This window comes from Xylocopa sonorina, chromosome 9 (assembly GCF_050948175.1).
Source record: "Xylocopa sonorina isolate GNS202 chromosome 9, iyXylSono1_principal, whole genome shotgun sequence".
Taxonomy (NCBI): Eukaryota; Metazoa; Arthropoda; class Insecta; order Hymenoptera; family Apidae; genus Xylocopa; species Xylocopa sonorina.
Window position 1 is genome coordinate 6,239,559 of NC_135201.1, and position 26,190 is coordinate 6,265,748.

At 45.1% G+C, this 26,190-nt stretch overlaps 1 protein-coding gene across 2 annotated transcripts; it reads right to left on the bottom strand.

The window, feature by feature from the left end:
* Positions 1–20: 20 nt before the first annotated feature.
* On the bottom strand, positions 21–26,148 carry LOC143427314 (beta-1,4-glucuronyltransferase 1). 2 transcript variants are annotated; one of them, XM_076901344.1, is made up of 7 exons: positions 25,578–26,148; positions 7,941–8,494; positions 5,246–5,623; positions 1,820–2,155; positions 828–1,070; positions 477–709; positions 21–104 (listed from the first exon to the last, which is right to left on the bottom strand). In XM_076901344.1, the coding sequence occupies exons 2-6, from the start codon at positions 8,310–8,312 to the stop codon at positions 512–514; spliced, it is 1,527 nt and encodes a 508-aa protein (XP_076757459.1). In that variant the 5' UTR covers positions 8,313–8,494; positions 25,578–26,148; the 3' UTR covers positions 21–104; positions 477–511. The 2 variants fall into 2 exon arrangements, with proteins under 2 accessions (XP_076757459.1, XP_076757458.1); XM_076901343.1 differs by having other exon boundaries at positions 27–709.
* Between the last annotated feature and the right edge of the window lie 42 nt (positions 26,149–26,190).

Sequence of the window (26,190 nt, forward strand, 5' to 3'; positions counted from 1 at the left end):
TTGACCGCTAGTCAGATGTCGCGACAGCTGCATAGGTCTGGCCTCTACCAATTGATCCTCCCATTTATTTCTCTTTTTTTTTATGCTGCCATCACAATTTTGTACTGCAAAGAAGAAGAAAGAAGAAGTCAGCGACGTGAAACGAAGAGGAACTGCAGGAACTAACGATCGTAGGAGAAGTTTGCTGAAAACTCGCGAGGTCACCACCTCGGAACCTGACCAACAAACTGTTACTTTCGGCACCGTTCAATTGGCATTGTCGTCTCTGAACCGTCGACGTCTATTAGTCGCAACGAACGTCCTTTAGGTTAGTCTGCGCACCGGAAACTGTAAGAAATGGCGGGTGAACGCGGTCACTGTGTCCACGTGCGATCAGTACGAGTTCTTGGCCGTTTTGGCCACCGTCGTTCTTGGTCTCCCGTCGCGTCAGCGGCGTCAAGAACGACCTCAGGTGTTGCCACTTGACCGGGACACACCTGTGGAGCACGCGGCGTGCCCGTGCCTCCACGGGCTACACGGCACAACCCTTCCGTGTCCCGTAAAGGATCTTCAATTCCGGGACTATGATCTTCTTTATCAACGCGTTCGTCTTCGCCGTCAACATCTCCCTGTGCGGGTCCCTCTTGAAGATCTTGATGCCCGGACGATGGACCAGGAACGCGTTGTCCAGGATCAGGAAGTCGTAGTCGAGCACGCACAACGCGTAACCCTAAAACGGTTGTTGAACTGGGTTAACGATCCTCTTCAGAGAAATCGCGCTCGGTAGAATGATTTTATGATCGTCGCGTGAATTGGCATTTCAGCCGGCTTTGCGAGATCGTTCGTACCTGTGTCATTTTGTCGCTTTTCCCCTCCCAACTAAGCCTCTCGTCGTACAGAGGATCGTTATTGGTCCCGATGAAGATCGGCTCCCAGTGAACGAAACTGCCTATCCTCTTGCCCACGTGGAACACGTGGAGGCCCTCCGTTTCCGGCGCCTCCTGCCATTCTTTGCTTCGAGGAACGTTGTGACAGCCGGAGCACAGCTTTTTGTGAAACGGGATCGCCGTGCCGGCCTTCAACATCTGAACCTGTTTTCGACATTATTCTCTTTTTGGTCTGGAATTTATCTCGCTTAAGGGCCGCGGTAACGCGACACGGAAGTGTGCCATTAAGCGTTCAAGGTCTTGGAAGTTCGGGAAAGGAAGAATGGCTTTAGACGCGAAACCCAAGGGTTCAACGGTTCCTCGTCTAACCGCACTTTCATCATCCGTAACTATAGCTTCATCATTCGGATGGCTCTGCGGTATGATTTGCCGAGGGGACGGTAATATATCACGCTAATGAAATAAGTCCGGTTGGAAAAAAAAAGCTGGAATGGAATTGAATGGTGCATAGAAGTGGCGGAATTGAATTGAATATCCCATAGAAGTGCGGCCAGTGGCCAGCTGCACTTCGTAGCGTCACTACTAATTGTGCGTATCAAGGTCCACGGTCAAAGGAAGCGGCATTGATTAAACGACCCTCGCGTTCGTGCCATTTAACGCATTGTCCGGACATTGTGTGGCCGCCATTGCGCTCTTTCGCACGCGTTTAATTACCATCGGGTTCAGCTTTCCTTAAACGCGAATGGACCCTGTGACACGATGCCTCGTTGTCACCCACTCGAGAACTCGACAATTTCCGGTAATTAAAAGTATCCTATTACCGTGCCATTATTACTTTATGGGATCAATTATATCGTTAGGGCTTCCTATTGATTGATTAGAGTTAAGTTCCCTGGGGTTTGGGTTAGGTCTAGGTTAAGTTAGATTAGATACAAAAGTTGACTACAACGTACCAAATGCGTTTTATTGTTGGGTGCCTGACTCTTCTCGTCCACTTCGAAGATGGACAGTACAAAAACCTTGGGGTTTGGACTGTAGAGGGCTGGTTGATCCCTCTTTCTGATCATCTCGAGGAACTTTTCAGGCAAGTTCGGGCTCGGATAAAGCTCGATATCGCTGGCGAACACGTAGAACGTCGGCGCCGATTCACGGGCTATGTTGCGGCCAACGTTCACAGGGTACAACAGCTTCTTCTCGTTTTTGTACATTTTCGAAAGCGTGGCGTTCACCCACGGTGGTCCCAGCGAGCAGTTGTACGTGTCAAACATGACTTTCTCGGTCGGGGGTACCTATTTTAGAAGCAGATCATGTTATGTTATACCAACACCTTGGGAAAGATGCTGCGAGGTTGGACTTAATAATACAAGGGCTATTTTAACCCATTACAAGTGCCCGGAAATCGATACCCAGTAATCAACCCGCTATAATGTCGTATAAATGAGAAGCCAAGTATCCGCGTTATCGATCAGCCACTTGGAATCACTTCCCACTTTTTCTTCATATCAATTTGATATTGTCTTGTCGTCCGTTACAATCTCCGTTCGAATCGAGTTCAGCAATGGAAATAGTATTTAACAAAAACGAAATGATTTCCAAACACGTTGCATGAGAAATAAATTACTAAGGTGAAGCACTTCCTGCGACCGTACTTTTCTATGGCGAAACTCCGTTATTAATTCCTTCTGTATCTCGACGTAACGCCAATACACGTGCACGTAATTAATTAGAACGCGAAACCACGATTGCAGCTACTCGAACCGAGGCGCGCCAATTGCACGCGTGAAGGTCCCACTTTGTTTCCAGGACGATTCTGTTCCACGCGGATTATGTATGCGGGCCAGAAAGGAATAAAGAGATATCGGTTGCTGATCGGTACTATCGTTTAATTACCACTTTCTCGACCTTTCAATTCGATCCACTTTACAGCCTTTCTCGCTAGAGAATGCTGGATCGTGTTTCCAATCAGTTACTCGATACAGGTCTCTAATAGATACCTAACTAGCTTTCGAAACTTTATCGATTTTCGGAAGACTGATTTTCAGTACGAAGTCGCGATAAAAATTCACGATTTGCCTTGTGAAGTTTTATGCGCGGCCAGACATTTCGATCGCTGACGTAAGCGCGACTTTTTCATCGTTTGTATCGTAATCTGTTTTATTATAAATCTGAAGAATGGGAGATAGGATAAGGTCACGAAGCGATAAAACGAACAGACCAACACGCACTGCGCTCAGTAAAATGGTCAGCGTCAACAAGTGCCTCGATAACGTCGAAATTCTGCACGATCAGCGGTGTCGCGTGTTTGGGATACGTGAGCGATATCCACATCAGACGTGCCGACAAAATGCCGTGGTTTCCTTTAAAACCAGGCTTGGTCCTTAGGATCGCCACAGTTGGGCATCGAAGAGCAACTTGGGATTGAAGAAAATGCACCTGAATATCTGTTTCGCAACGCTGTTACTGTGTCTGGCTGTTTGCCATGGCAATCCACGGGAGGACGCTGTAAAATCGTTGGATAAGAGGCACTTGAAGATCGAAGAATTTGACGGAGATAAGACCAGATCAAAGAAATCGTTATACGTCATAGATGGTTCAGGTGCGAAGGTGCAGTCACAACCTGTTCAGACGTACACCAACTCGGAGATCATAGAAGGACTTCAAACATTGAAGATCCAGTCTGGCTCGCAACCTGTACAGGCTGTCAGCGTGCAGTCGCGTCCACAACCCTTTACGTACAGCCTTCAAGCGGCCGAAGGACCTGTCCAAACGTATAGTATTCAAGCCTCAAAGCCTGCCCAAATCGTCAATCTCCAACCAGTTCAAAAACCTCCGCGTACGCTGAGTTTCCAATCCGTTCAAGCGCAAGCTGATCAAACGATTAACATCAAGGCCCCTCAGCAACCGAACAAAGGTTATAGTATCCAAGCTTCGGAACAACTCTCCGAAACTGTCAACTTCCAACCAGCTGCGAAACCTATTCAAGGTTATAGCATTCAAATCCCGCAACCAGCACCAAAACCTGTCCAAACTCTCAGCTTTCAAGTCCAGCAACCAGCTCCGAAACCAGTCCAAACTTTAAGCTTTCAGGTCCCTCAACCAGCCCCACAACCTTCCGGTACGATAAGTTTCCCATCCAGTCAACAGGCCAGTCAAACTATCAGCATCCAAGCACCTCAGCAACCCACCAAAGGCTATAGTATTCAAGCATCCGAACAACTTTCTGAGACTTTCAACATCCAACCAGCTCCAAAACCTGTCCAAAGTTATAGCATTCAAGTCCCACAACCGCCGCCAAAACCTGCCGTCCAAACTTTCAGCGTTCAAGTCCCACAACCACTGCCAAAGCCTGTCATCCAAACTTACAGCATTCAAGTCCCACAACCACCACCACCGAAGACTGTCGAAAAAATCAGCATTCAAGTCCCACAACCGCCACCAAAGACCGTCGAAAAAATCAGCATTCAAGTCCCACAACCGCCACCAAAAACCGTCGAAAAGATCAGCATTCAAGTCCCACAACCACCACCACAAACTGTCGAAACTCTCAGCATTCAAGTCCCACAACCGCCACCAAAGCAATTGATACCGCCACTATACCAAACTGTGAACGTGTACGAGACGCAAGGTTCAGCACAAAGTTCAGCTCAAAGCTCAGCTCAAATTGTCTCAGAAGTGGAAGAGGCGTTTGTGGTCCCTAGTCAGCCTGTTTATAAGGAGCAGGTGTTTCTGAGTGTGCCCCAGCCTACCAAATTCAACCCACAAATTTGTTCGGATTGTGGCTGCTGTTAGAACTGAAATGACGGATAAGCAACTAGTAAAGGAAAGATTACGACGTCTTGCAAACAACGTGGTCAGCGTCCATTTTGTAGAGGCAATTCCATTTATTTATTAATGGGAATATAGGTTTTGGGCAAATATTTAATATAATTCGATTGATATTCAATTTCTGTTTCTTTGATAGATTTAATACCTCATGTTTATGATACTAGTTAGAAATGAAGAACGATGTATTTAATCGAGCAGAATAAAAACGCAATATTATTAAGTGTAAATAAAAAGCAATGAGACGTACAGCGAACCTTTAGTATTACCTTGCAATGAAATCATTTTTCCAAAGATACGCAGAAGTCTGCTTAATATAATGCATTAAATTAAACAGATACATTAAATTGAAAGAAAGGTACGTGTTCTCTCTCGAAGAATTTTTCAATTTCTACTGTCTTCTTCAAACCACTGTACAGAAGTACATAAAAAGATCGTCGCGCGTCGAATCTACGGAACTCAAGATGTCACCGCTAAGGCGAAAAAGTGCGCGGACCGCGTAAAAAGGAGACGAAGGTGACCGAAGAAAAGCGACGGAATGCAGGCACATAACTCACCACTTTTGGCACGTGTTTGCTGCTGAAGAATACGTGGAAGGTGACCAACTGTGAGACCAGAGGACTGCCACAATTTCTCAAGTACTTGATGGCGTCGAGGGTCGCCGCGAAGTCTGTGCCAGGAGCGTGCATTGCAATCGATATCGGCGCCCTCCATCGCTCCAGGAGCGGCTCCAGATTGTCCAGGAACGTATAGTCCGCGTGCGTGGTGTAGGTCACGCTCTCCCAGCATCTCACCGCCATGCTCATCGGCACGTAATTGTAGAGGACCCAGTAATCGCCCCGCTGTGCTCTCCTCGGCTCAGACGACTTCTCATTGCAAGACACGGCTTCCTTTAGGCTCATCGTCGACTGTACGATCGGCGTGCCGCTCTTCGCCTTAATTAGAAATCGAAACGGTTAATTGGTGGGCACCAGGTGAATTAAAGGGACGGTTCTCGTCGAAAGGGTCAGAAATTGACGCAGGATGGACTCGGATGAGGCTCTGGTGGGGGATCGAGTTAGATTACATCTGGTTCACTCTTGGTCCACAAATAGATATAGGATTTCTAAATATACGGAAGAGAAGCATTCGGGTTAGATTGGTCGCGTTCGAAGCGAAATTCACTCCTCGGTGAAATTCATGGAAGCCAAAGCCGAAGCAAACACATACCGAAACGTGTCGTAATGTCTAGCCATGTGACATAATGGGTTTTCACTCTTGGAGTAATTTGCGCCGAAGTATAACACCGGCATGGATATCCAGCTACTTCCAACCGACTTTCCACGGTAAATTATGCACGTGACATTATAGGCGTCTTACGTTATTAGCGAATTACTGTTAGGCATAGCATCTTACATCAGTCTCGAGCAGAAAGGTTGAATGGAGCAGAAGGTAAAAGCTTTTGCTTCAATTTTGCACGGAGACGGATGCATCGGGGAGCAAGAGAGACACAAGTGGAAGTTTCCCCTCTGAAATATTGAACTGCACAGTTGGAGCGGCTTTTGAGCCCAGTTTAACGTGACGTAATTCGTTTAGGCTGCTCTAAGGAGGCCGTGGAAAGCTATTGCAATCATACTGTCCATTGTCTCGCAGGGGAAAGGCAACGGGTAGTCGTCTTATGTCGGATAACTGGTGAATTATTCAGATTTTTCGGGTGATCAAATTATACGACGAGCACAATGCGAAAGCAACCACTTCTGTATACACACCCCTGTCTCTAGGGAGAAAGAGAGAGAGAGAGAGGCTACGGATCTTATCCAATAATCACGATTTCAATCGAGGTCGAGTTGCTTTTCAACTAGTAAATTTTGGATGAAAGCCGATCGTACAGAGCACACTCTCCCGCGATGAAACCTACAGAGATAAACCCAGAACTGGGGTGCACCCACCAGCTCCTCGCGTCACCCAGGCCTCTCCACTCGTCGACTCGTGTTCCATGCAACGAGAAAAAGGCAATGCTTGGCATGAACGGTTTGGTTTCAGCGAAAATAGTATCCAACAGTGGATGCGATTTCACAAAACACGAACCCAAGTCAAGAGGATAGCGACGCTGGTCGTGCACTCAAGGTAAATGGGACAGGTGGCAAAAAGAAAGTGCCCATCAGGATTCATTGTTTATTGAGAATCCAGTGGAGCATTGACCGGGCAAAGAACCTGTATCGATGGACTTCGTTCGTATTTAAATCGTGATTATACATGTTAATTAATCCAGATAGAAGCGCGGAGAGAAGGAAAGGATGCGCTGTATATTACCTCTTGTTGCCTCATCTTATTCAGTGAATCAGTATAAGGGTCAATGAATTATTCACAGTCCCGTTTATTTATGTCCTGAACCATGGCCAATTTCACGGATCGATCGGCGATTCGATCAGCGGCAGTTCGCGGGTCATTTGTTAGGATCACGATCGCGAACAGATTGCCAGAGCACGATTAATAATCATGGCCTCAGTTTCTGGCCAAGTGCGACAGACGCACGTGTTACCGTGATAATTGAGCAAAAACGCCGGGAGAAATCTCGTCTCATCGGACTTTCCATCGAACAGTCGCTCCGGTGACTAATCATTTCTCGGATAGGCCGTGACTGGTTGCTCGGTTTGTTTTGCTTGTCTTTTGTTGCTCATTTTCTAACCTTTCAACTTTTTTACTCGCGCAGTCCGCCGATTGTGCTATCATTTACTGAACGCCCTGTAGAAGACGCTCCTATTCGACGTCCCCTCTGATTTTATCGCTCCACTGACAAATTGCTAGACTTCTTTCTCCGACTATAATAGACATGGGCGAATCTATCCTGTCCACGATGACGAACTTCCCCACGTAACACAAGCGCATTATGCTGAGATAATCTCTATAGACACGAACCGTGTACTCCCATGGAAACACGGGGTAATAAGGTCCTCGTAATGTGCAGCATCGATTCTACCATGCTAAGTGTTCGTGCTGTCGCTGAAACGCATCGCAGTAACCATGCAACGAGACACGGAAACAACAGATAAAAAAGCACTTCCTTTAAAAAAAATTGCAAACGTATCTTACGGGGAAGGTCAGCGTTGCGCGTTTCTGCTATTATGACGGAAGTGAAGCTCCCAATTGTAAATGGGGACATCCGAGCCTATTTTAACTCGGACACCGTGACGCGCGAGATCATCAGATCCATACAGACAAGGATTAGTCATAGCTGAACCGTACAACAAAGTCCAGGGAAACTCATCTTACCGTCTGATTGCTTCGATGTTCCGACTTGTCGCTAATCTCAGCAATCTCAGCCTTGGCCTCGTTAGGCGTCGGCCTCGTGGTGATCAGTCTAGTCCTGGCCAGGCTGGTCGTGTTGCCACCGCGGACACTCTTGCCGTTGGCATCCTTCGTCGCTGGCACTACTGACAAGGTCGCGCCCTTTTGGGTCCCGTTCAGTATGTCGACGCCGCTGAACGTCTCCGACTGCAACGGTGCCGCCCAATTCGTCGGCGGTTCCTCGATCCAGGGCCCGGAGGAGCCGAAGTGGGCGCACACGTAGAGCAACACGCAGACGTTGAGCACCACAGACACCCGAAGTGCCCAATTTCTACGCAGTATGCTGAACATGCTCATTCTCCAGCCTCCTCCAGGACCACGAACCGGCTACCGTCCTATAGAGATCGTAACGGCGAGCACCTCGCTCCCTTCGACGCAATGCTCCACCACCACCCCACCCCAACGGGGCCCGTGCTGCTCCGCGATCAGGACCTGAGCATGATTCCGGGGTGCCTCGACCTCCTCCTTCTTACCGCTTGCTGAAACAAGAATTAAGTTGCCCTTAGTGGAAGCTACTAACTTTTCTTCTACACGCCACTTGAAACGTGTGAAATAGACACGTGGAGTCGTAAATCGGTCATCCAAACAGAGTGTTCTTAAGGAAATTCTTAAGAATACTCCTTTGTTCACGTTTCGAGGCTAGGAAGCCTTTTTCCAGGAAAGAAAGAGGTCGAACTCGCAGTTGTGCTGAGTTTGTCCAAGTGAAATATTAAACGAGTACAAATTTACATTGCGGACAACCAAGTTTGGTCGCGATTCAATCTAATCTAAAAGAATATCAGAAGGAAGCTATTGTCGACTGATATCGATTTACTTGCTGCCAGGAAGACTCAGTTTCAGTAACGGCAACAATTTTCTAGCAGATATTATTATTATTGATTTCACGATCGTTTGACGTTCGTTTTCTTGCATCGAGAAACCACAATGCACCGTGACCAGTTCCTGCCCAACAATGAGACCATTATCAGGCTCGTTCGCAACTATTCGTGCGTAGTGAGAGAGGCCAAACAAAAAGGATAGAATCCACTTCAACGTGTCATTATCACCGTTCGCTCGAATTAGGTAACCGGTTTACTAACGAGTCGTTAACAATTCTTTCAGCAGCCTCGAGAGAGCTTCCCGGGATCACGATCCGCGTTTGTGCAACAGCCAGTGAAATCGAGGCGGCCCAGTAGAAATCATTAAGTCTGTTACCTAGGCACGTTTCTTAATCAGAGAGGCCTGGCGGGTGAACTGGCGGGTCAAAAATCGATGCAGGCGGATTCATTTTTCAGTGTAACAGACGCAAATAGAAACAGACTCGATGAAATCGGAGTTCGATGCCTTGGCGATCAATCGCGTAATTGAATTTCGTTTTTGTCCGATGTTTTCCGTCGAAGCCACGGCTCGATCGAGTGGGCAAGGTCTAGTCAATGAATGCCTCCCTCTAGACAAAGGCCACAATGGGGTGAATCATTCTTTTTGGTAACAAAAATTGTTCCTTTCCGCTTTGTTCTGCTTTTTTGTTACCTCTCTCCCATGTCGAGAGTGCTTTGACCTATTTTTGACAGAGGTGTGATAGTTTCTTTTGTCGAACGTGGTCTCTGTCTGACACCGGGAAACGGTGCGTCATTACTTTTTTGACGGACCGCGTATAAACGAGCGAAACTACGAATCGCGAGACTGTTTTTCTTTCTTTTTTTTTCGCCCCCGCAGCAAATCGGCGTGCAGAATGTAAAAACGTGTGTAACCAATGGGATTCTGTTATCGCTAGATACAAGGTATCTTGAAAAATTGCTTCTTTGAACAGGAAACAGCGATAACTGGATGACTAATGATACTCGGTCCATACGAATAGATGGTCTAACGTTTTGAAACTGATACATTTATCTACTATCACGTCGCGTTCCTCTACGACTGGCATTATCTCGGTCTGCTCTTTCGAGCCTTTTCCTGTACCACTCCCTGAGGAGTCCGCGAGAGTGCCCCGCTCGTCGAACAATCCTTGAGCCTCGGTTATTAGCCAGCAGCCGGGAAACGACCGTTCGAAATTGGCACGGCACTTTGTGTCGCGACTTAATACGATATCCCAGACAGCGCAGTAGTTTCTGAAGTTGAATTGCACGTCAGCCAGCTGAAGTTGGGCAACATTATGCCGCTGCGAGCCACGCAAAGCGATATTGCTTCCGATGGTTATTATACCAGAGGAACGGATTAAACGGACGGCGGTTCGACGGGGAGGAAGCCAGCCCCTGCGCTAGGCTAACATTACGCGGCCATTTTTTGCGCAATAAAGGAGCATACCACTTCGAGATCAAGGAAGAAGTCTCTATCTTTAGAAATTTACTCGTTACTGCCGTTTCATTGCTCCGTTCTGATTTACGGTCCTATCTTAATGCAACGGGAATTACGGTAATGCATATCTTGAACGTGGAAAAACTTGAAGCCAACTGGAAGGGCGACCTTGCTCGGTCGAGGAAGGAGGTGAACGAAAAATTTCTTGGCTGACAGAGAAGAGTGGGATATCGATCTCGAAGAACTATCTTGAATTAAAGCAATGCTGGAATCGAGCCACGTGAACAGAGTTGCGAAAATTCTTGCTCAAACGAAGAACTAATAAAACCACTGTGCGGCAAAGTGTTGGAAGATTACCCGCCGCTATGTTGAGGAGGTCCTTACCTATTGCGAAACGAAAAATGGGAAAATGGAATGCACGTGACGTTGCCTAACAGACTAATAACGTAGGGGAGCTTCTCTCGCTAACTTTCGAAAAAAATGGCCGCGGACAGGACACCGTTTTCGCGAGCTCCAACCACCGATTACGCCATATTGTATAAGATAATCGCACCGCGCGAAAAGAAGACACTGGTGGGCAACGGTCGACGAACCTGGTCGTAATGCAAAGTCACCGCATCGGTTAGTGGGGGGAAGAAAATCGATGCGGCTGTTAATACGAGTGATTCATCGGGAGTCAATTACCGTGCAAAACGCACAACACGTTGCGTTGCCAGTCTCCGTCGAGGGCAACGCTGAAACAGTCCGTCGCCACGGCGGTGGTAATAGACTTTAACGGGCTCAATAAGTCCCTCTGCGTCGCGGAAAAAGTGTTACGAGCCTGAATAGTGGTGGAAAGCCACTAAAGCCCCTCAAAAGTTCCCTCGATCCGAGTGTATCGGGCCATCCCATAAGTATAAAGCAAATATTCCCTTCCCTCCGCGGATTGAAATTGGAATGAAGTAGTTTAATTAACGGACTGCAATGCAGCTCCACTCCTTCATCTTTTATTTTTAATTTCATAATCGCCTGTCAAATAATCCTCCTCGCCCAATTAATATAATTTGAATGTTTCACTTAGCATTCGACTTTTTCAAGAGCTCGAGAAGAACCATTTTGATGTTGCATCGCAACTTCTTTGTACTTTTCATGGTAGTCGATGTTTCCTAGGCGTTCTGAGAGGAGGCAAATCGACACGGTTGTAAATCGTTTCTTGTTAACCATTACCATTCGTTCCGGCGATAAAACCACGGGTTTAAAAACAATTTAACTTGTCGCGCATGGTGAGCGTGATGCACAATATTAATATGCACTTCCGCAGAGGATAGATACTCCTGCAAGAGTACACAGGGTGCAGTCCCGTAACGAAGTTATCAAAAACGACGCCTCCTCCAAAAGCGAGCGATTAAAATCGAAAAATTGAGCCTGGCGTATTGGTAACGACGTTAAAAGCCGTATGCTCGTTTGACAAACTTGCGGAACATCGAAAATGTCAGTTGTTCAGTCGAAAGGTCTCCGTTTCCACGGAAATTTTGCTCATCACCTCTAATGGCTTCCGTGCAGGCACGCGTAAATGTATTATCTCTCACGATCAGACCCTCCATTGGTCCTCGTGAGCTTTCATAGACAATGAGTTAGCCGTCCAAAGGCAAATATCTAATTGCAAAAAAAGATAAGCACCACGGGACTAAAATAATTAAGCCGTTGGCACGGAAAAGCAAAGGATGGAGAATCGAATGGAACCCACCGCCTGATACGCGTCCGTTCTCCACGTTGAGAGACACCGTCACGGTTGTTATCGAAACGAGCAGCCCGATAACATTGTTCGCCGACATGCGAAACAACGTTTTCTCTTTTCACCGTGGTACACGTGCCCGGCGACGAGGTGAACGACGACTTCTGTGTGCCCGGCGTTCCTTTCGCGTATCAATTTCGGTCACCTACGCCTACTTCCGGAAGCGGCCGGACGAACGGCCGGACATTGTGGGCGTTCCGGATCGCGATCGAGATCGATCCGTCGAAAGCAGAATTCATTTGAGAAATTGGAACAGGAATTATACTGGGTGACCAACGATCACCCAGTTGCATTTTCGTACCGAATTATTATTGGTTCTTTAGTTCTCATCCATTTTTTTTTCAAGATTCGCGTGAAAATATCTAAAAATGTTTTGCATAATAACTTTTAAGGCATTCGACTTTTTTGTGAATTTGATAAATGCAGGCGTATAATACCTGCTGGTCAAGTTATATAATATCGTTTTTGAAAATAATTGTCTCGAAACGATCGTAGCTGCTGCCACGTTCTCCTTGCCTAGCAACGTGCGGTTAACAAATGTGAAATATAAACGTTAGACACGCAGCTCTGAAACTTCGTGAAAACTGTATCAGTCGTACCCCCTACGTGTATCTAATCGTTACGCGAATTTTGTACGTGGTAGCGTTTGCTCGCCGTTCTCCTTCGACATTTTGTCAGTACACACGAATTAATACTTCTATTGACCTAGCCGATCCTCCATTCGTGGAAGACCCGTGGAAAAGATTACATCGTACGCAAATACTTGACAAACATCCGTCATCCGTATCAAACGATATCAGTTTATTTGAGGCGATTAATAAAGATTTGACGATAGCTTATATTTACTCTTCACCACTTGTTTTAACTAATTATCTGTCTCAAGTTGATGTAATGGATAATTGAGATTATATATTGCATGCTTGGATAGATAACCAAAAATCAATCTTGAAATAGTGATAATGCCTGACTAGATATTCAAACAGAGTAATAAGCTCACTCGACCGTCTCAAGTCGTCAAATTTTTGACAAAAATCATTCGATACTCGTAAATTTTTACCACGCCATAGTTTACTGAAGGTTTCGAACAAAAAAGAAGTATTAATTCTGTAACGAATAATCTCGACCGATCGAGAACTATCTAACTTGGACGAAAAACGAATCTGATCCAGCTCCCAAAGAAGTTCCGCCTCGCTATGGTTCTCATAGGAGGAAGTGGTGGGGGTAGGTTCCCCCAAGCAGACAGACATTAATGATTCCCGGTGTATATACGCGGAAAGAGGCAGGGGGATAGGCGAGAGAGTGTAGTTTCAGAACCGGTTAAACTCCCGCGACAACCTTGAGAAGTCTCGCAACCAGCCGAGGCAGACCACGTTTTCACCAAGGTGGGGAAGCCTTACAAATTCTAATGGGCAAGTTCACGGTTCCTGAGCCTGTTACCACCGTCGATCGTCCACTTGGGACGACTTCTCGATCGCCTGTACGTTTCGCAACTACGCCCTCGAGCGATCACCCCGATCGTGCTTCCGAGAACTTTTCCCATCCGAAGCTAGATCGCCCTGACCCCGGAAACAGGATCGTCATTCTCCGACCGTGCGCCATTTTGCCTACGGTGATACGATTTTTAGGTTGACCGCGCCGATTTAATCCGCAAGAGGAAGAAAACGAGGCGGAAATCGACCAGTTCGTCCCTTAAGGGTGCACACGTGGACCACCAAGTGCAAGTCCAGAATGGGTCCCGAGCTTAATGGTACGTTCATACGGACACGAAAGCGACAAACTACCTTTACCATTCTCTAAGAGAAATTAGAATAATTAAGCATGGTAATAGGAACTTTTACTGTGGCCAACTGAAAGGCAGTTATCTATCCGATATGCTAAACAAAAACGTGAGTCGCATTTCAGGATGTAGAGAAAGCGCGTATCAGGACTCGCTTTCAGCTATCGATAAAACGTTCTCGATAACGTCAACCCCAACAGGGACGAGCAACCCCTTGAAACTTCCCATTATTCATAACGCCACGAGTTAGCTGACGAAATAACGGGCAACGTGCTTAACCAGTGCATGCCACCGCACTATAAATAATCGCGAAGACCCGTTTCCTGCTACTGATGCTTCGCCACGTTAATACGTTGCCACGGACAAAGTGATGTTTAGCTTGACGAGCGCTCGTAAGAACCGGACGCCAGAAAAATCGGTAGTCCCAGTTGCTTTCCCAGCCATTTCCTTCTACACCTGATCAGTAGGACAGTCGACACGCTGCCGGACGGTGCATCCCTTTGATCTTGCCATTTACCCGCGTTAAACCAGAGAACTCAGCCGTCCATGCGATCTCTCATCCCGTGTGAAACTAAAAAATGGTAAAGTTGTTGCGTCTATAAATTAATGGAAAGATACTGTATGTTGTACTGAAAGAAATTGTTGTCCAAAAATAGTTAATTTTCACGAACACAACGCCGTTTGTTTCCATTCGTCGATTCTCGCCGGCGAACGGTTATGAATTTACGAGAGCTGGTCTTGGAACGTTTTTTCAAGCCGCGGAGAACATTTTTATCGCGAAATTCAACGGGAGAAAGAGAACGGACGAACCCTAATGAAACACGTTCCTCCGTGCGTTAATTAAGCGAAACGAAAGGGAAAAAAGGAAAACAGCCAGGCAAGAGATTCGGCGAGAGGCGGGCGTGGAGAAGATTTATTAGTAAAAAAGCACCGCGTCGGATTAATAAAGCACGAATGTCCGCGCGTCCCACGGTTTGAATAATTTATGGTGCGTCGGTAGAAAGAAAAGCAGGGTGCTTCGAGAGCAAAACAGGACTAAAGTCTGGGTCAGGACGAATACTACTTTCGCGGGCGTTCATTTTGCACCGTCGAGTGCATCGATAAAGTCAGAACTGATACTTCGGACCTCCCCTTCGAATGCTACGTGTAGCAAAATTTTAATACATTTTTTCGAATAGTATCACTTCTATGCTTACCATTTATACGTAAAATTTTGAAATCTGCCTCGATTCTCTTTTTAATAGGGTACTAATACAGATTGTACTAATACAGACAATTTTACAGGAGACAAGATTGCTTGAAGGAATTTATTGCAAAAAAATGCAATTAATTCAACGAACAATCTGTTTTCCTCGAACACATCATTTTTCCAAGGAATCTTGATCGAAGCGATTGCCTACCAGAATCCAGCTGGACGTGCCTTATGTAAGCGTTAGAAGATGTGTCAATAGGTGTTAGCCTGATTTATATAATCTCGAATAATTTAATAAATCGTCGAAGAGGCTTCGGTCTTGTATTAGAAGAAGATCCGTTTGGAAATCGGCGAACCAGATGAAAATTGTCTCAGACACGGGATATTGGTGGCTCTGGTGCACCCTTGCGTGTACTGGCCTCGTCCAAAGCCGCATGTGCACTCTATATACGATGTTACGCTCGATATATTAATAAAATGTCGTGTATTTTATATGCGCTTAAAAATAGACCAAGTAAATGGACAACGTGATTAATATTGGAGCGATGCAACAAATATTTTCGATACCGTAATTCAATCGGTTCGGTTCTGTGTTAGTATTGCTTTTGATCGAAAACTGCTCGCCAAGGGGATTGGTAATGTCTAAAACTTTCGCGCGCCGTCACGTTCGACCATTTCTTTTTTTTACCTCACGGGAAAGTTAAGACCAGATCGATAGCAATACAGTCGAATCAATCGATATAGTTTCAGAGATCGGACGGCGAATTGATTAGAAGCAAAATAAGGAAGTCGACGTCAGATTCGATTTCTATTCAGCTGGAATTTTGCAGCGCGGAATATCACGGGCTCGTAGACTGAATACGTTCCAATTACAGAGAGATTTTCAATTTTCATCGTTCATTATTCACTGACACGTTTACCAATTACTGCGCTATCAACCAGATTCTACCTTCTCGTCGTCAAACGAGACTTTGTTAAATACCGTTGGAAAGAAGATAGGAGTCTTCTTGCGTTTGAACAAACATTTTACTACGTTTGTTTGAGAAAGTATTATAAGTAAATTGCTCTTACGTGCGATTCAGAGAAAGTATACACAGCTTAATTCTTGCGTAAATCTAATTGGGAACACGATGGTGATGCCTTCGTTTTAATTATCCTTGCCTCGTGACATACGTGATAGTTCGATGATTGCTTAATCACTACACGCGTTAACGTGCAACTTGATTTATAAACCGATGTCTACCATACTACGTATTACGCACGAATTCGCAGAAAACTAACAACGCACATTTTGGATTAACGCAAGAACAACATACGAGGAGTGTTATAATTATAAAAAACAAATGGAAGATAGGAAAAACGATAAGTATAATATTTATCTATCACGTTTATGAAACAGTTAAGTGGGTTTTCTAATAACTTTGAATCATCAATATCGTAATCGAATTTTAAATAACATAAAAAGTTGAATTTATGATTGCACCGGACTTGTCGCAACAGGTGGCATAAAATCATGAATTAAAAAATGCTAGGTAGAAGAGAGAAGATACAGAAATTAAATTAATGAAATGCAACTTCTCTGTGACATCTGCGAACGATATAGTTATTATTCAATTAACTTTTTCATTTTTCTGGCTAAGAGTCACTTCTGTAAAGTAGAAACGAGGATTATAGTTTTCGAAGGATATCAAAAAGTTAAATAAGGGCAACGAAAGACGAAATGAACCAAGAAAAACCAAGCAAAACTAGGGTGAGCCGGGGAGAGACGCAGATGATCCGTATGCCAACAAGGGTGTGAAAATAATATGGAGTATAAAAAAGGTAGGAAAGCAAACAAAATTAAGAGGATCTATATTATTAATAAAGTTAAAAATGATATTAACCTTGAGCGATTATACGTGGTAATACGTTATACGTGGAATTCTGACTTCCACTTAAGCGAATAGGAAGATAGATAACAAACGAATCGATCCATACTATCAGGAGAGATAACTTTTAACATTTGATACTGCAAGTTGATTTTGCTGTTTTTATTTCGTCGTTTATAACGTACCGTTTTATTTTCTTTTCCGGCTTTATTGATTACACCGACGCTCTCTATCCCTCTTTTTCTCTCTGTCGCTCTCTGCTAGGTACTCTAACGTGGAGTGGCTCTTTGACCGGTCGCTCACCTCCTACCTCTTACCCTCTGAACGCACTTTGTCTCTTGTAATAAATTGGTGATACAGCTGCTGCAGAAGGGACCGAGAGTCCGTCGGTGTCTTTAGAACAGCGTGAAGTCAAACGCTGCGTAGATTTTTCGCTCTCTTTTCGCTTCAGCTTAATGGCACTCGCATACTGAAGACTATTTGTCTGAAGACGCTTTTGTGCGTGGACGCAGAGAGAAGTGCACGTTCCACAGAGCACGAGTAAAACTGTCAGGCATATCATTAGCAGCGGTCTTCCATCGTGGCTCCTTTAAAAACGTACGCGTACATACCCAGAAATTGGCTCCGATGGACCGTTCAACGGGCCTTGCAGCCCAGCATATGTCTAGAAACGAATGAACCGCGTCGAAATTCCTCGGTCGTCTCTGGTTATCAGGTCACCCACTGAGAGAGCCTCGAACGCGTGCCACAGTTTCTCTTTGAAACGCTTTTACTGTTGCGCGCTCATAGTTGAGCGCGCAGCCACGGGAAAGTATGCTCAGGAATCTCACGGAGCCGTGAAAATGGGGAAAGTCCGAGAGGTCTGGGCACTTTCTTCACCCTAAAGCAGCCGCACGCTCTGTTCCAGTAGTCGAAAGTAAAATCAGCCGGACTTGGGTGTCAGTAGGTCGCAGGAAAGTTACGTAACCGTTACATCAGCTGTGGAACGTGCGAAGATGCACGCGTGTTATCTTGGGATCGGGATCACAGACATTATAATATCCCGCGGGAGGAACGGGGAAATAGTCCGAGGAGGAAGAGAGAGACGGTTCGAAGATGCATTTATGTGAAAGTATTCGTTGCGAAACTTGCAGATGCCACTTTCGGTATAGAAAAGACTATAGGGCTGACGTCTATTAATACAACAGGACCCATCTGTAAATGATCCGCGTGAAGATAAATAGCCGATTCATCTCCAGCTGTCGTACCTGAAGACACGTGTTAACGAACATTTTTTATTTCGATAATGAACCAAGTATGACTCAGTCGGTATGCAATGTATCTTCCAGCTAAATGGATGTTTTCCATTATTAAACACGGCTGATTTTTCTTTTTAAAACCGATGTATCGATTGTTTAGGTAACAGTTTTTCATACGTACGTGATGGCATTGACACGCATCGGGGAATCGTGCCACACGGACTTTACGACTCGCCGTAGAATTTTTAGGAATCCCGACAATATAAAGTGTCCGTGAACCGCTCATTTGCCAGCGGCCCACCGTTATGGGACTAGGCTGGCATGATACACACAGGTAGCTGACAAATTGCCCAAGCAGACTCCGTTTAAATTGCCCCATGACCGCCGGACTACGTGCGTAACTCGCGTTGTTTGCCCATTAACGTCGATCATTTCAAGTATGCGCATCTATGTCACGTATATCCCCGTAGATTCATCCTACCTTTCAATCGGAGCACTCGCTGCTCCGCTTCACGTCCATGAACTCGATTCGACGGTTCTGGCCCCTCGAAACCAGACCCGAACGTGGTAATAACGATGTCTTAGCCACGTGTAAACGTGCACGACTATTTCTCAGCCGAAAAGGAGTCGTTTGAAAGTTGAACAAGTTAAGAAGTTCACTTAGAACTTATCCAACTAATTACACTGATCGGTCAAATAATAATAAAGTAACGAGAGAGGGTCGAAGGTAGCGTGTTATCCGACGAATTTAAAGGATTTCCAGGCAAAGAACTGACCTGCATTACGCAGTTATCAGCAAACTTTTGGGTGCACTCCCCACCCTGATATTTTACATTCACTGTAGATATGAGCTGGTCCGATTGAACCAGTCCGCCTACCCATGGATTATAATTCACGTGTTGCCCAACGAGTATGTACCAAGATAATGACGCCACCCCCAAAAATATGCAATCGATCGAGCTTTCTATTTCCTAGGTATCCATTTACCTCTGCTCCTATCTCGTGGCAATGCGATAATGAAAATAGTATCCTTGAGAACGATGCCTCCCATGTATTCTCACATGGAATGTGGTCACGTGTGCGGGGTCTCCGGGTACGTGTCACTGTTTGAACCTGTGTAGGTATGCGTGAGGGTCTTGCCCCAGTCTTCTTCACGATTACGAAACCAAGGCCAGCTTCGCGAATCTTTCGTGTCAAGGTACACCCTTAGTGTGTGCCCGCTAACAGAGCAGGCTGTGACGCTTTTCGTGCACGCTCTTCCGGCAAGGCGGGAAAAAGACGCGGCGAGTTTGTTAATTTGCTCCATACCCAGGTACCCCGACAGAGATTTATGGACCATGGGATTGTTCGCGGTGCTTTCAATTTATTACCCACGGTGGTGGTATGCTCGCACGTTTCGGACTTGTTGCTTGCTGTTACGTTGCTCCCAATGATTCCTGATGATTTATACTCGCGTGTACCTTTTAATATGGAGAACCAGTGCTTGCAAAAATAGTACGAACACCGTGGGAGTCTTGGCGAAGCGAGGCAAATTTCAAGTCCTAGGATTGTACGCTTTTCAGTACTATTTACTGATTGTACAATTGTTCGTTGCGGGCTGGGTTTGTTGGGCTTGGCATAGACATATGATTAACACTTGTTGCTTGTTAAGATACTATATAAACTGTTAAAATGACTCTCTCTCTCTCTCTGTCTCTCCGATAAGAAATAGCAATTTGTTCGCGAAAACTGATTCCCAATAGTAATGTAATGAAAATTATATTTAAGTCCTTTATGGTAGGTTAAATTTTATTCTTCTATCGCGAAATGCAGAAGGCGACGAGATCGTCAAACGAGAAAGTTCAGTTTCATCCATGTTTATTTTCCATAATTAACTCCTCCGAGTATAAACATTGCGCACGCTATTTAGTATGCTGATAATTACCCACGATCGATGCCAATTATAATTTCCCGAAAGGAAACTTCGTCGTAATTTCTATCGCGTGCACCAACCAATTATTATTGCGAACAGGGCGTATATATTAGCCAGTAAATTACTGCTAATATTTATCTCCCGCGCAGTTAAGCTATATAAACAATATTTGCAATCGCCATTCTCGTGACAGAGTGGTAATGCGTTTAAAAAAAAAGAGAGAAAGGAAGGTTTTCTATATTGTTCATGTATTAAGGTTACAGTATCATATTTTCTTTTTAATAATACATTATATGTACAATTTCTACAAAATTTTTAGAAAACTACTTCGTGGATTCCTGGGCTGGTCGCTAGATAGATCATGACGCAAACACTTTCTTTCAGGTCCTCACTTCACCCTTTAATTACATAATTAATAATTCTAAAGGGTATGACACGTGCGATATCGATTTCTTTGTTTAATTCTAGTGTGGTCGTAATTGTGTACACGTGATTGTCTGCCACATGAATAACTTATCCGTTGCGAAGAATTACGCGGTAGCTAGGAATCTAGACCAGCTGTATATACTTATCCTTGATCAGAAAAGCGTTACCGAATGCTAACGAGCGTGCCTTTTTTGCAGTGAAAATGTCGAGTTTTTTTATTGGCAGCGGCAAAAATTCTCGGTAGCGTTACTACAGTAATATTTGCCAAGACTATCTGTCCAAGTTTTCAAGAAATTTACAAAGTGTAAAAACTGTTTTGGTAACAAATTGTTATCTATTGATCGCACAACGGAATACTTTTCTTATCAGTTTCCTCAGCAACTAATCGTCGTTAAATACCTTTTATCAAGCTCAAATTTCCATTAAGGACTTAACGAACTCTTGGAAAAAGGGATTCCACACGATAGCCTGGCGATAAACGATGCTAGCAGATAAAAACATCCCTGAACGTCATCATCATTACCGTCTGCTCAACTTCGCGTCGACGTAAGAGAGAAGGCCGAGCTTTCACCTTACGATCGTCCCCGTTTCTAGTCTCTCCCCGACATGCCGTACGTCAAGGTCGTTTCGAGGATGTTAGTCGACCTCTGCGTCATTCCGGATGGAATATGCATGGAGATCCGCTGCTGACCGACCGCTGCAGCATATACCTAGCTGTGGTAAATATTTAATACTCTGCCAAGTCGGTCGAAGATACGCGTGGCCGTCATAAGCCTTTAACTGTGCAAGACACGCTTTCTTGCATGTCAAAACGCATACGCGCCGGGTTTTCCAGCGTAAATTTCTATTACCTCATAGGAATTCCCTTAAATCTTCGGATGCAGTCCGGCCTGAGCACTTGCAAGCTCCAAAGTCGACCTAGAACGGAGGGTTGGGTTAGGTTGCTTAGTCAACCGTGCGTTTTCTATTAAATTGCTTTCGCTATTTTACTTTATCTCCGGGCACTGATTAGTTCGCAAGCCGGGAACTCTTAGAACCCTTGCCCCTTAGTTACGACCGTAGAGACTCGCAGGTGGTGAAACTTTGTCCGAAGGATTCCTGGGGGATCCTATCAAGTTTCCCTTGCACCATCCCTGTTTCTTTAAGTACTGATTATTGGAGGTAGGCGAGGCCAGGTCGATCAGGTAATCCGACATTTTCCAGTTTGTATTCATGGCTCCTCTATAGTTAACGTTCCCCAAGATGAACGTCCCGGTTAATAAATTACTACTGCACAGTAATTGACGCCGTGAGAACCGAAAACGTGGCCATGTCGCTTGGATAGGTCCCCGCATTCGTTTTCTTCGCTTTCAATATTGATTGGTTACTGTCTCTATGCACCGTTCTATAGCACGCTTTCTTCGAGAACTTTTGGACTTTGTTTCAGTCAATTTTCAGACACGCCAATAACGTTGCAGACACCGTGTCTGGCAAAACACCAGGAATTGTGGCGTTAAAAGTTGGGTCTTCGTTAGTCATCCGATGAAATCCTTCGGATTTAGATAATTACGAGGAGTTCTAGCCCAAGGACGATGCATTTCCGCGGCAATTGGTGGACGGCAGCACTAGTTTCACGAATTACGACAAACGTTGGCCTCGGGTTTCAGCCACCGTATGGCGCGCACGTGTCCGCCATAGGTTGTGACCACCCTGTAGCCATATTTTAACCCTTTTTAACCGAAAAACAATCTTCCTATGCGGGCACCATTTTACGTAAACTACGACCAACGGTATTTACGTGTCCTCGTATATAGACTTTGCCTGCTTTTAAGGGTGGTCACATGCCAGGCTAACGATTCCTGGCAACGTGATCTTCGTATAAGTAATATGACCCACAGAAGACTGAATGACCTCGTTTGGCTGTCTGACAATATTTTTAGAAGCAGTTGTTTCGCATGAGACAGAGAGATTTATAGGGGTTAAAGAGAAATTTTGTAGAATTACAAGATTTATTAACGCTAAAAGATATGAGCAGCCTGATTGCCTTATTTAACTCTGTTATTCAACTCCTCGACTGATAAAAAGAATCCAAGATCTCATCTTGCGGCTACTGTATTGGTAGCCGCAATTCTCCGTTTAAGAATTTGCATACTCTGAAGAAGTAGATAAAGATAAGGCAGAATCGTAGAAAGTTATGTCGTAACTCGTCCCTCGATACCTTCCAGTTCTAAAAGAATAAAATACTCAACGGTACAGGTATCAATAATTGATCAGCGGCTACCGTTGCGCAGAGCAGTGACTCATTTTAACTATATAGGAAAAAAACGGCAGTGAAAACCGAAGGAACAAATGCGAACAGCGGATGTTTAACGAACCGGTAAGAAACAGAGTTCGCTCTGCATACTTCCATTCCGTTATGCGTACAAATTTCAAACAATAACAAATAGGAGGCAATTCCGTGAAAATTCGGTTCTTCCTTTAAATTCACTTTCCAGTTGTTTCTTCCTCTTTTTTTCTCTCATTTCGCGTGTCGACACGCAGCTCGAAATGAGTAGCAGTAGAGCGAATACGTATTCCGCTGTTTAAAAGGAAAAAAAGTCGAGCCATAATCGTCCGAGAGATGTGCAGACATTGCGTGGACGAATAAACGGACGGGAGTGTGCTCTCTATCGATTATAATACTTCCATTTCCTCCGCGAACGTGTTCAACAAAGCAACCGGGGCCGCACGCAATCCTCCCTGACGAGTATTTTTCTACAATTCATTCACTAATGCTTCTCGCGGGGCTGACTTATGCGCGTTGCCTGTCCAGGACTATTACCTTCCCCAAATCACGAACATTCCTCGCGTATCACCGGCAAAAGTTACCGTAATTCCGGTCATTAGCCTCCTCTCCGCGACGGCGGCGCAAAAATTAGACAACGCGAGTAAAACCGAGGGGGCCACGGAGGAAATGGTAAAAGCACGCCGTAACTTAACTCGTGTCCAGCGTTTCATTTCCCTCGTGGAGAACAAGGGCGACGACTTTTTTGTTGGTAACTTATCTCTCGAATTCGACCAATGACACCCAACTATAAATAACTAAACGATTATTAATCCTGCGCTCCGGAATGGAAATTACGCAGAGGTATTAAACCAAATACATCAGAGGAACAGGAAACTGGTAAAACTGCGAGGAATTCGTCGCACGGTCATCCTCCTCAAATATCGAACTTGGATGGATAATTGATTAAGTGAATAAATAAATCGTAGTTAGCTCGTTTCTCCCCAGGTCGTTTCGTTGTGAACTTAAAAATTGTGAATCGTGCCAATCTCGTGTGTATTTCAGTAGTATTCGCGATTACGGCTACAACGATCCACGTTTTAAAATTAGCAACTGTTACTTTCGGTCTCATAGCGCATGGTGATAACGCGTTGAACCAATACGGTTTCCAACCTGTCTGCTGTTACGCGATATATCGGGCGATTTTTATGAGACGGGACAAGTAGATTTCACTATTCTAATAATGTACCGTGTATCGAGGAATGTCACTGTTAATGTCGATAATTATTTATAGCTTTACGTTCATATATGTATCGCATATTTTACTTAGCCCCCTGTCGGCAGCAATAGCAAACACTACGTGCCCGCCTTTTTTCCTCATTCTTGTCACGTATCGTATTACGTCCAAGGAGTCGCATGCATAAAATTCTATACTTATTTAACTGTACACGAGGATAAAATAAAAGATGTTATTCCACATGCCTCCCGTGGATCTGCAGCGACGTCATCGATGATATATTAGGAGTTGTTGGGGTCCGGATTTTGAGGAAGCAGGAAAAATCAGTTCCAATGACTAAGAGCGATGGCGTCAACTTTGAAGGACCCCGACAAGTGAAGCGAAGCTACAAGAGTAAATCTTATCGGTAACCAAGTTATAAGCAAATATTGTTCGTTAGTCTTCCAGTATAATAGTACTTTGTTTGAGCAAAGCAAACTCGTTTTGGGCCACTTTAAATACGACTAAACGCAATTCGATGTAAAATCGATTGAAATTATTCACTGTTTGACACAATTGCACGGGCTTCACGATACATTTTCATCCACGTCGTTCCCCCTGCATCATACGACGGGTTGAGATTCGCCGGTTGGCCGGCAGTTTTCGTTTTTATCGTTTGGACCGCGGCCAAAAGGTGGAGGCACGCAATTAAATTTCGGACGAGTAATCCCCCGGCAAGAAAATTGGGGAGAACTGAGCAGAAAGGTGAAAGGAGGAATTTTCTACTGCCTCGTGCACTCGCGCGCATTTGTCGTACGGATTCTCTATTTCTTTTTTGGTGACATGCAGTTATCGATTCGAATGTTCATTTATTCTTTCCTACTCCTTTTTTAAATGTTTCTCCTTTCCCTTTTTTCTTTCAGGCAGAAATTCTGGTTTGGTATGACTCTTGTCACTCGTTAAATATTTTTTCATCGGGAATTACGTGTTAATTGGATTATGGAAACTGTTATTGGAATCGATTGTACGTATAGCAATTGCAAGTTTAATTATTACGTCAAATCTTTTGATGAATTGCGGTGGTGATCGTTGTACCTTAATAGTCGAACAATTGAACATTCATTCCATCGAATGGATCGTAAGTTTAATGGTCTCTAATAAACTTTTCTAATTCGAGAAACGTAACAACTTGCAACATTCTATTAACAGTTATAGTAATAGAATTCCATTGTACCGTTATCGGATAAATTTTTAATTCTCTACTTGTGCACATTCGAGAATTAAGTCAAGCCTTTTAATTGTCGCGGAAAGTTAAATGTTCTGCCACGTTCATCCTCTGTTTACGCAGGCCTCGAAATATTTTTCCTCCAGAAATCACGTCCACTGATAGTCCAAAGTAATGGCAACAAGAGCAAGAAGAGTGTCACAGGTCGTGGAAAACGGGGATAAACATATATTGCACCCCTTATATGTAGGCCGCCGTGCTAGCCACCGCGGATGCGTAATTTAGCACCCTTATTTCGACCGGCATAAACAATGCCTTCGCTCCCGTCAAAACAGCGGGGTAAAGAGAAGCGGCGAAGCTATCGGGAAGTCGATCGGGCGGTTAAAAAATTGCGGATCGTGAGGAAGAACGGACTCACCGTAAGCCCCTTCAGCGTGGCATCTTCTCCGTGGTCGTGGATCACACAAAAATGTCGCGCTGCACGATTTCCCGACCCGGCCGTCGACGCAGTCCAGCCTGGTTTGCGGGCGCACCACGAATTATCCCGATCACGTCCAGTCACGAGAAGCACGGGGCGACGTGCATCGTTGCGATGCACGCACGGCTCGCACGTCTCTTTCACCGGCAGACGTTCCCTGCCCGTGTACACAGGCTTGCGTGAATTCACGTTTACTTGCTCGCGGAACGGCTCGCTAATCACGAGGTCCCACCACTTTGAGAATATACCCCGCGATGCTGCACAGTTTTTCGGACGCTCCGTGAGGGAGAGACGCGATAGCATATAGGGATACACAGACACGAACGACGGCCGTGTTATGCGTGTTGGTCGCGCAACCAACCCGGCCTGCTGTACAATGCGAGTCAAAAATCCGAAAGAGCTAAGAGCGTGACATAGGTCCAAAGAGAAAGGGACAAGAACGTGCGAGCGAAGTACCTCCCCCTAACGGCAACAACCGCACTGCTCGAGCAACAGCATCCGACTGCTTCGCTTGCTGGGTCTATCAACACCATGGGCGGCCTATTCTGTTCTT

Excerpts from the sequence above, each read along its gene's own strand:
- LOC143427314 (XM_076901344.1), bottom strand. The coding sequence starts at position 8,312 with ATGAGCATGTTCAGCATACTGCGTAGAAATTGGGCACTTCGGGTGTCT. Across the intron at positions 2,156-5,245 it reads GCAAACACGTGCCAAAAGTG|GTACCCCCGACCGAGAAAGT; the intron begins GTGAGTTATGTG and ends CTTCTAAAATAG. Across the intron at positions 710-827 it reads AAAGCGACAAAATGACACAG|GGTTACGCGTTGTGCGTGCT; the intron begins GTACGAACGATC and ends CAACCGTTTTAG.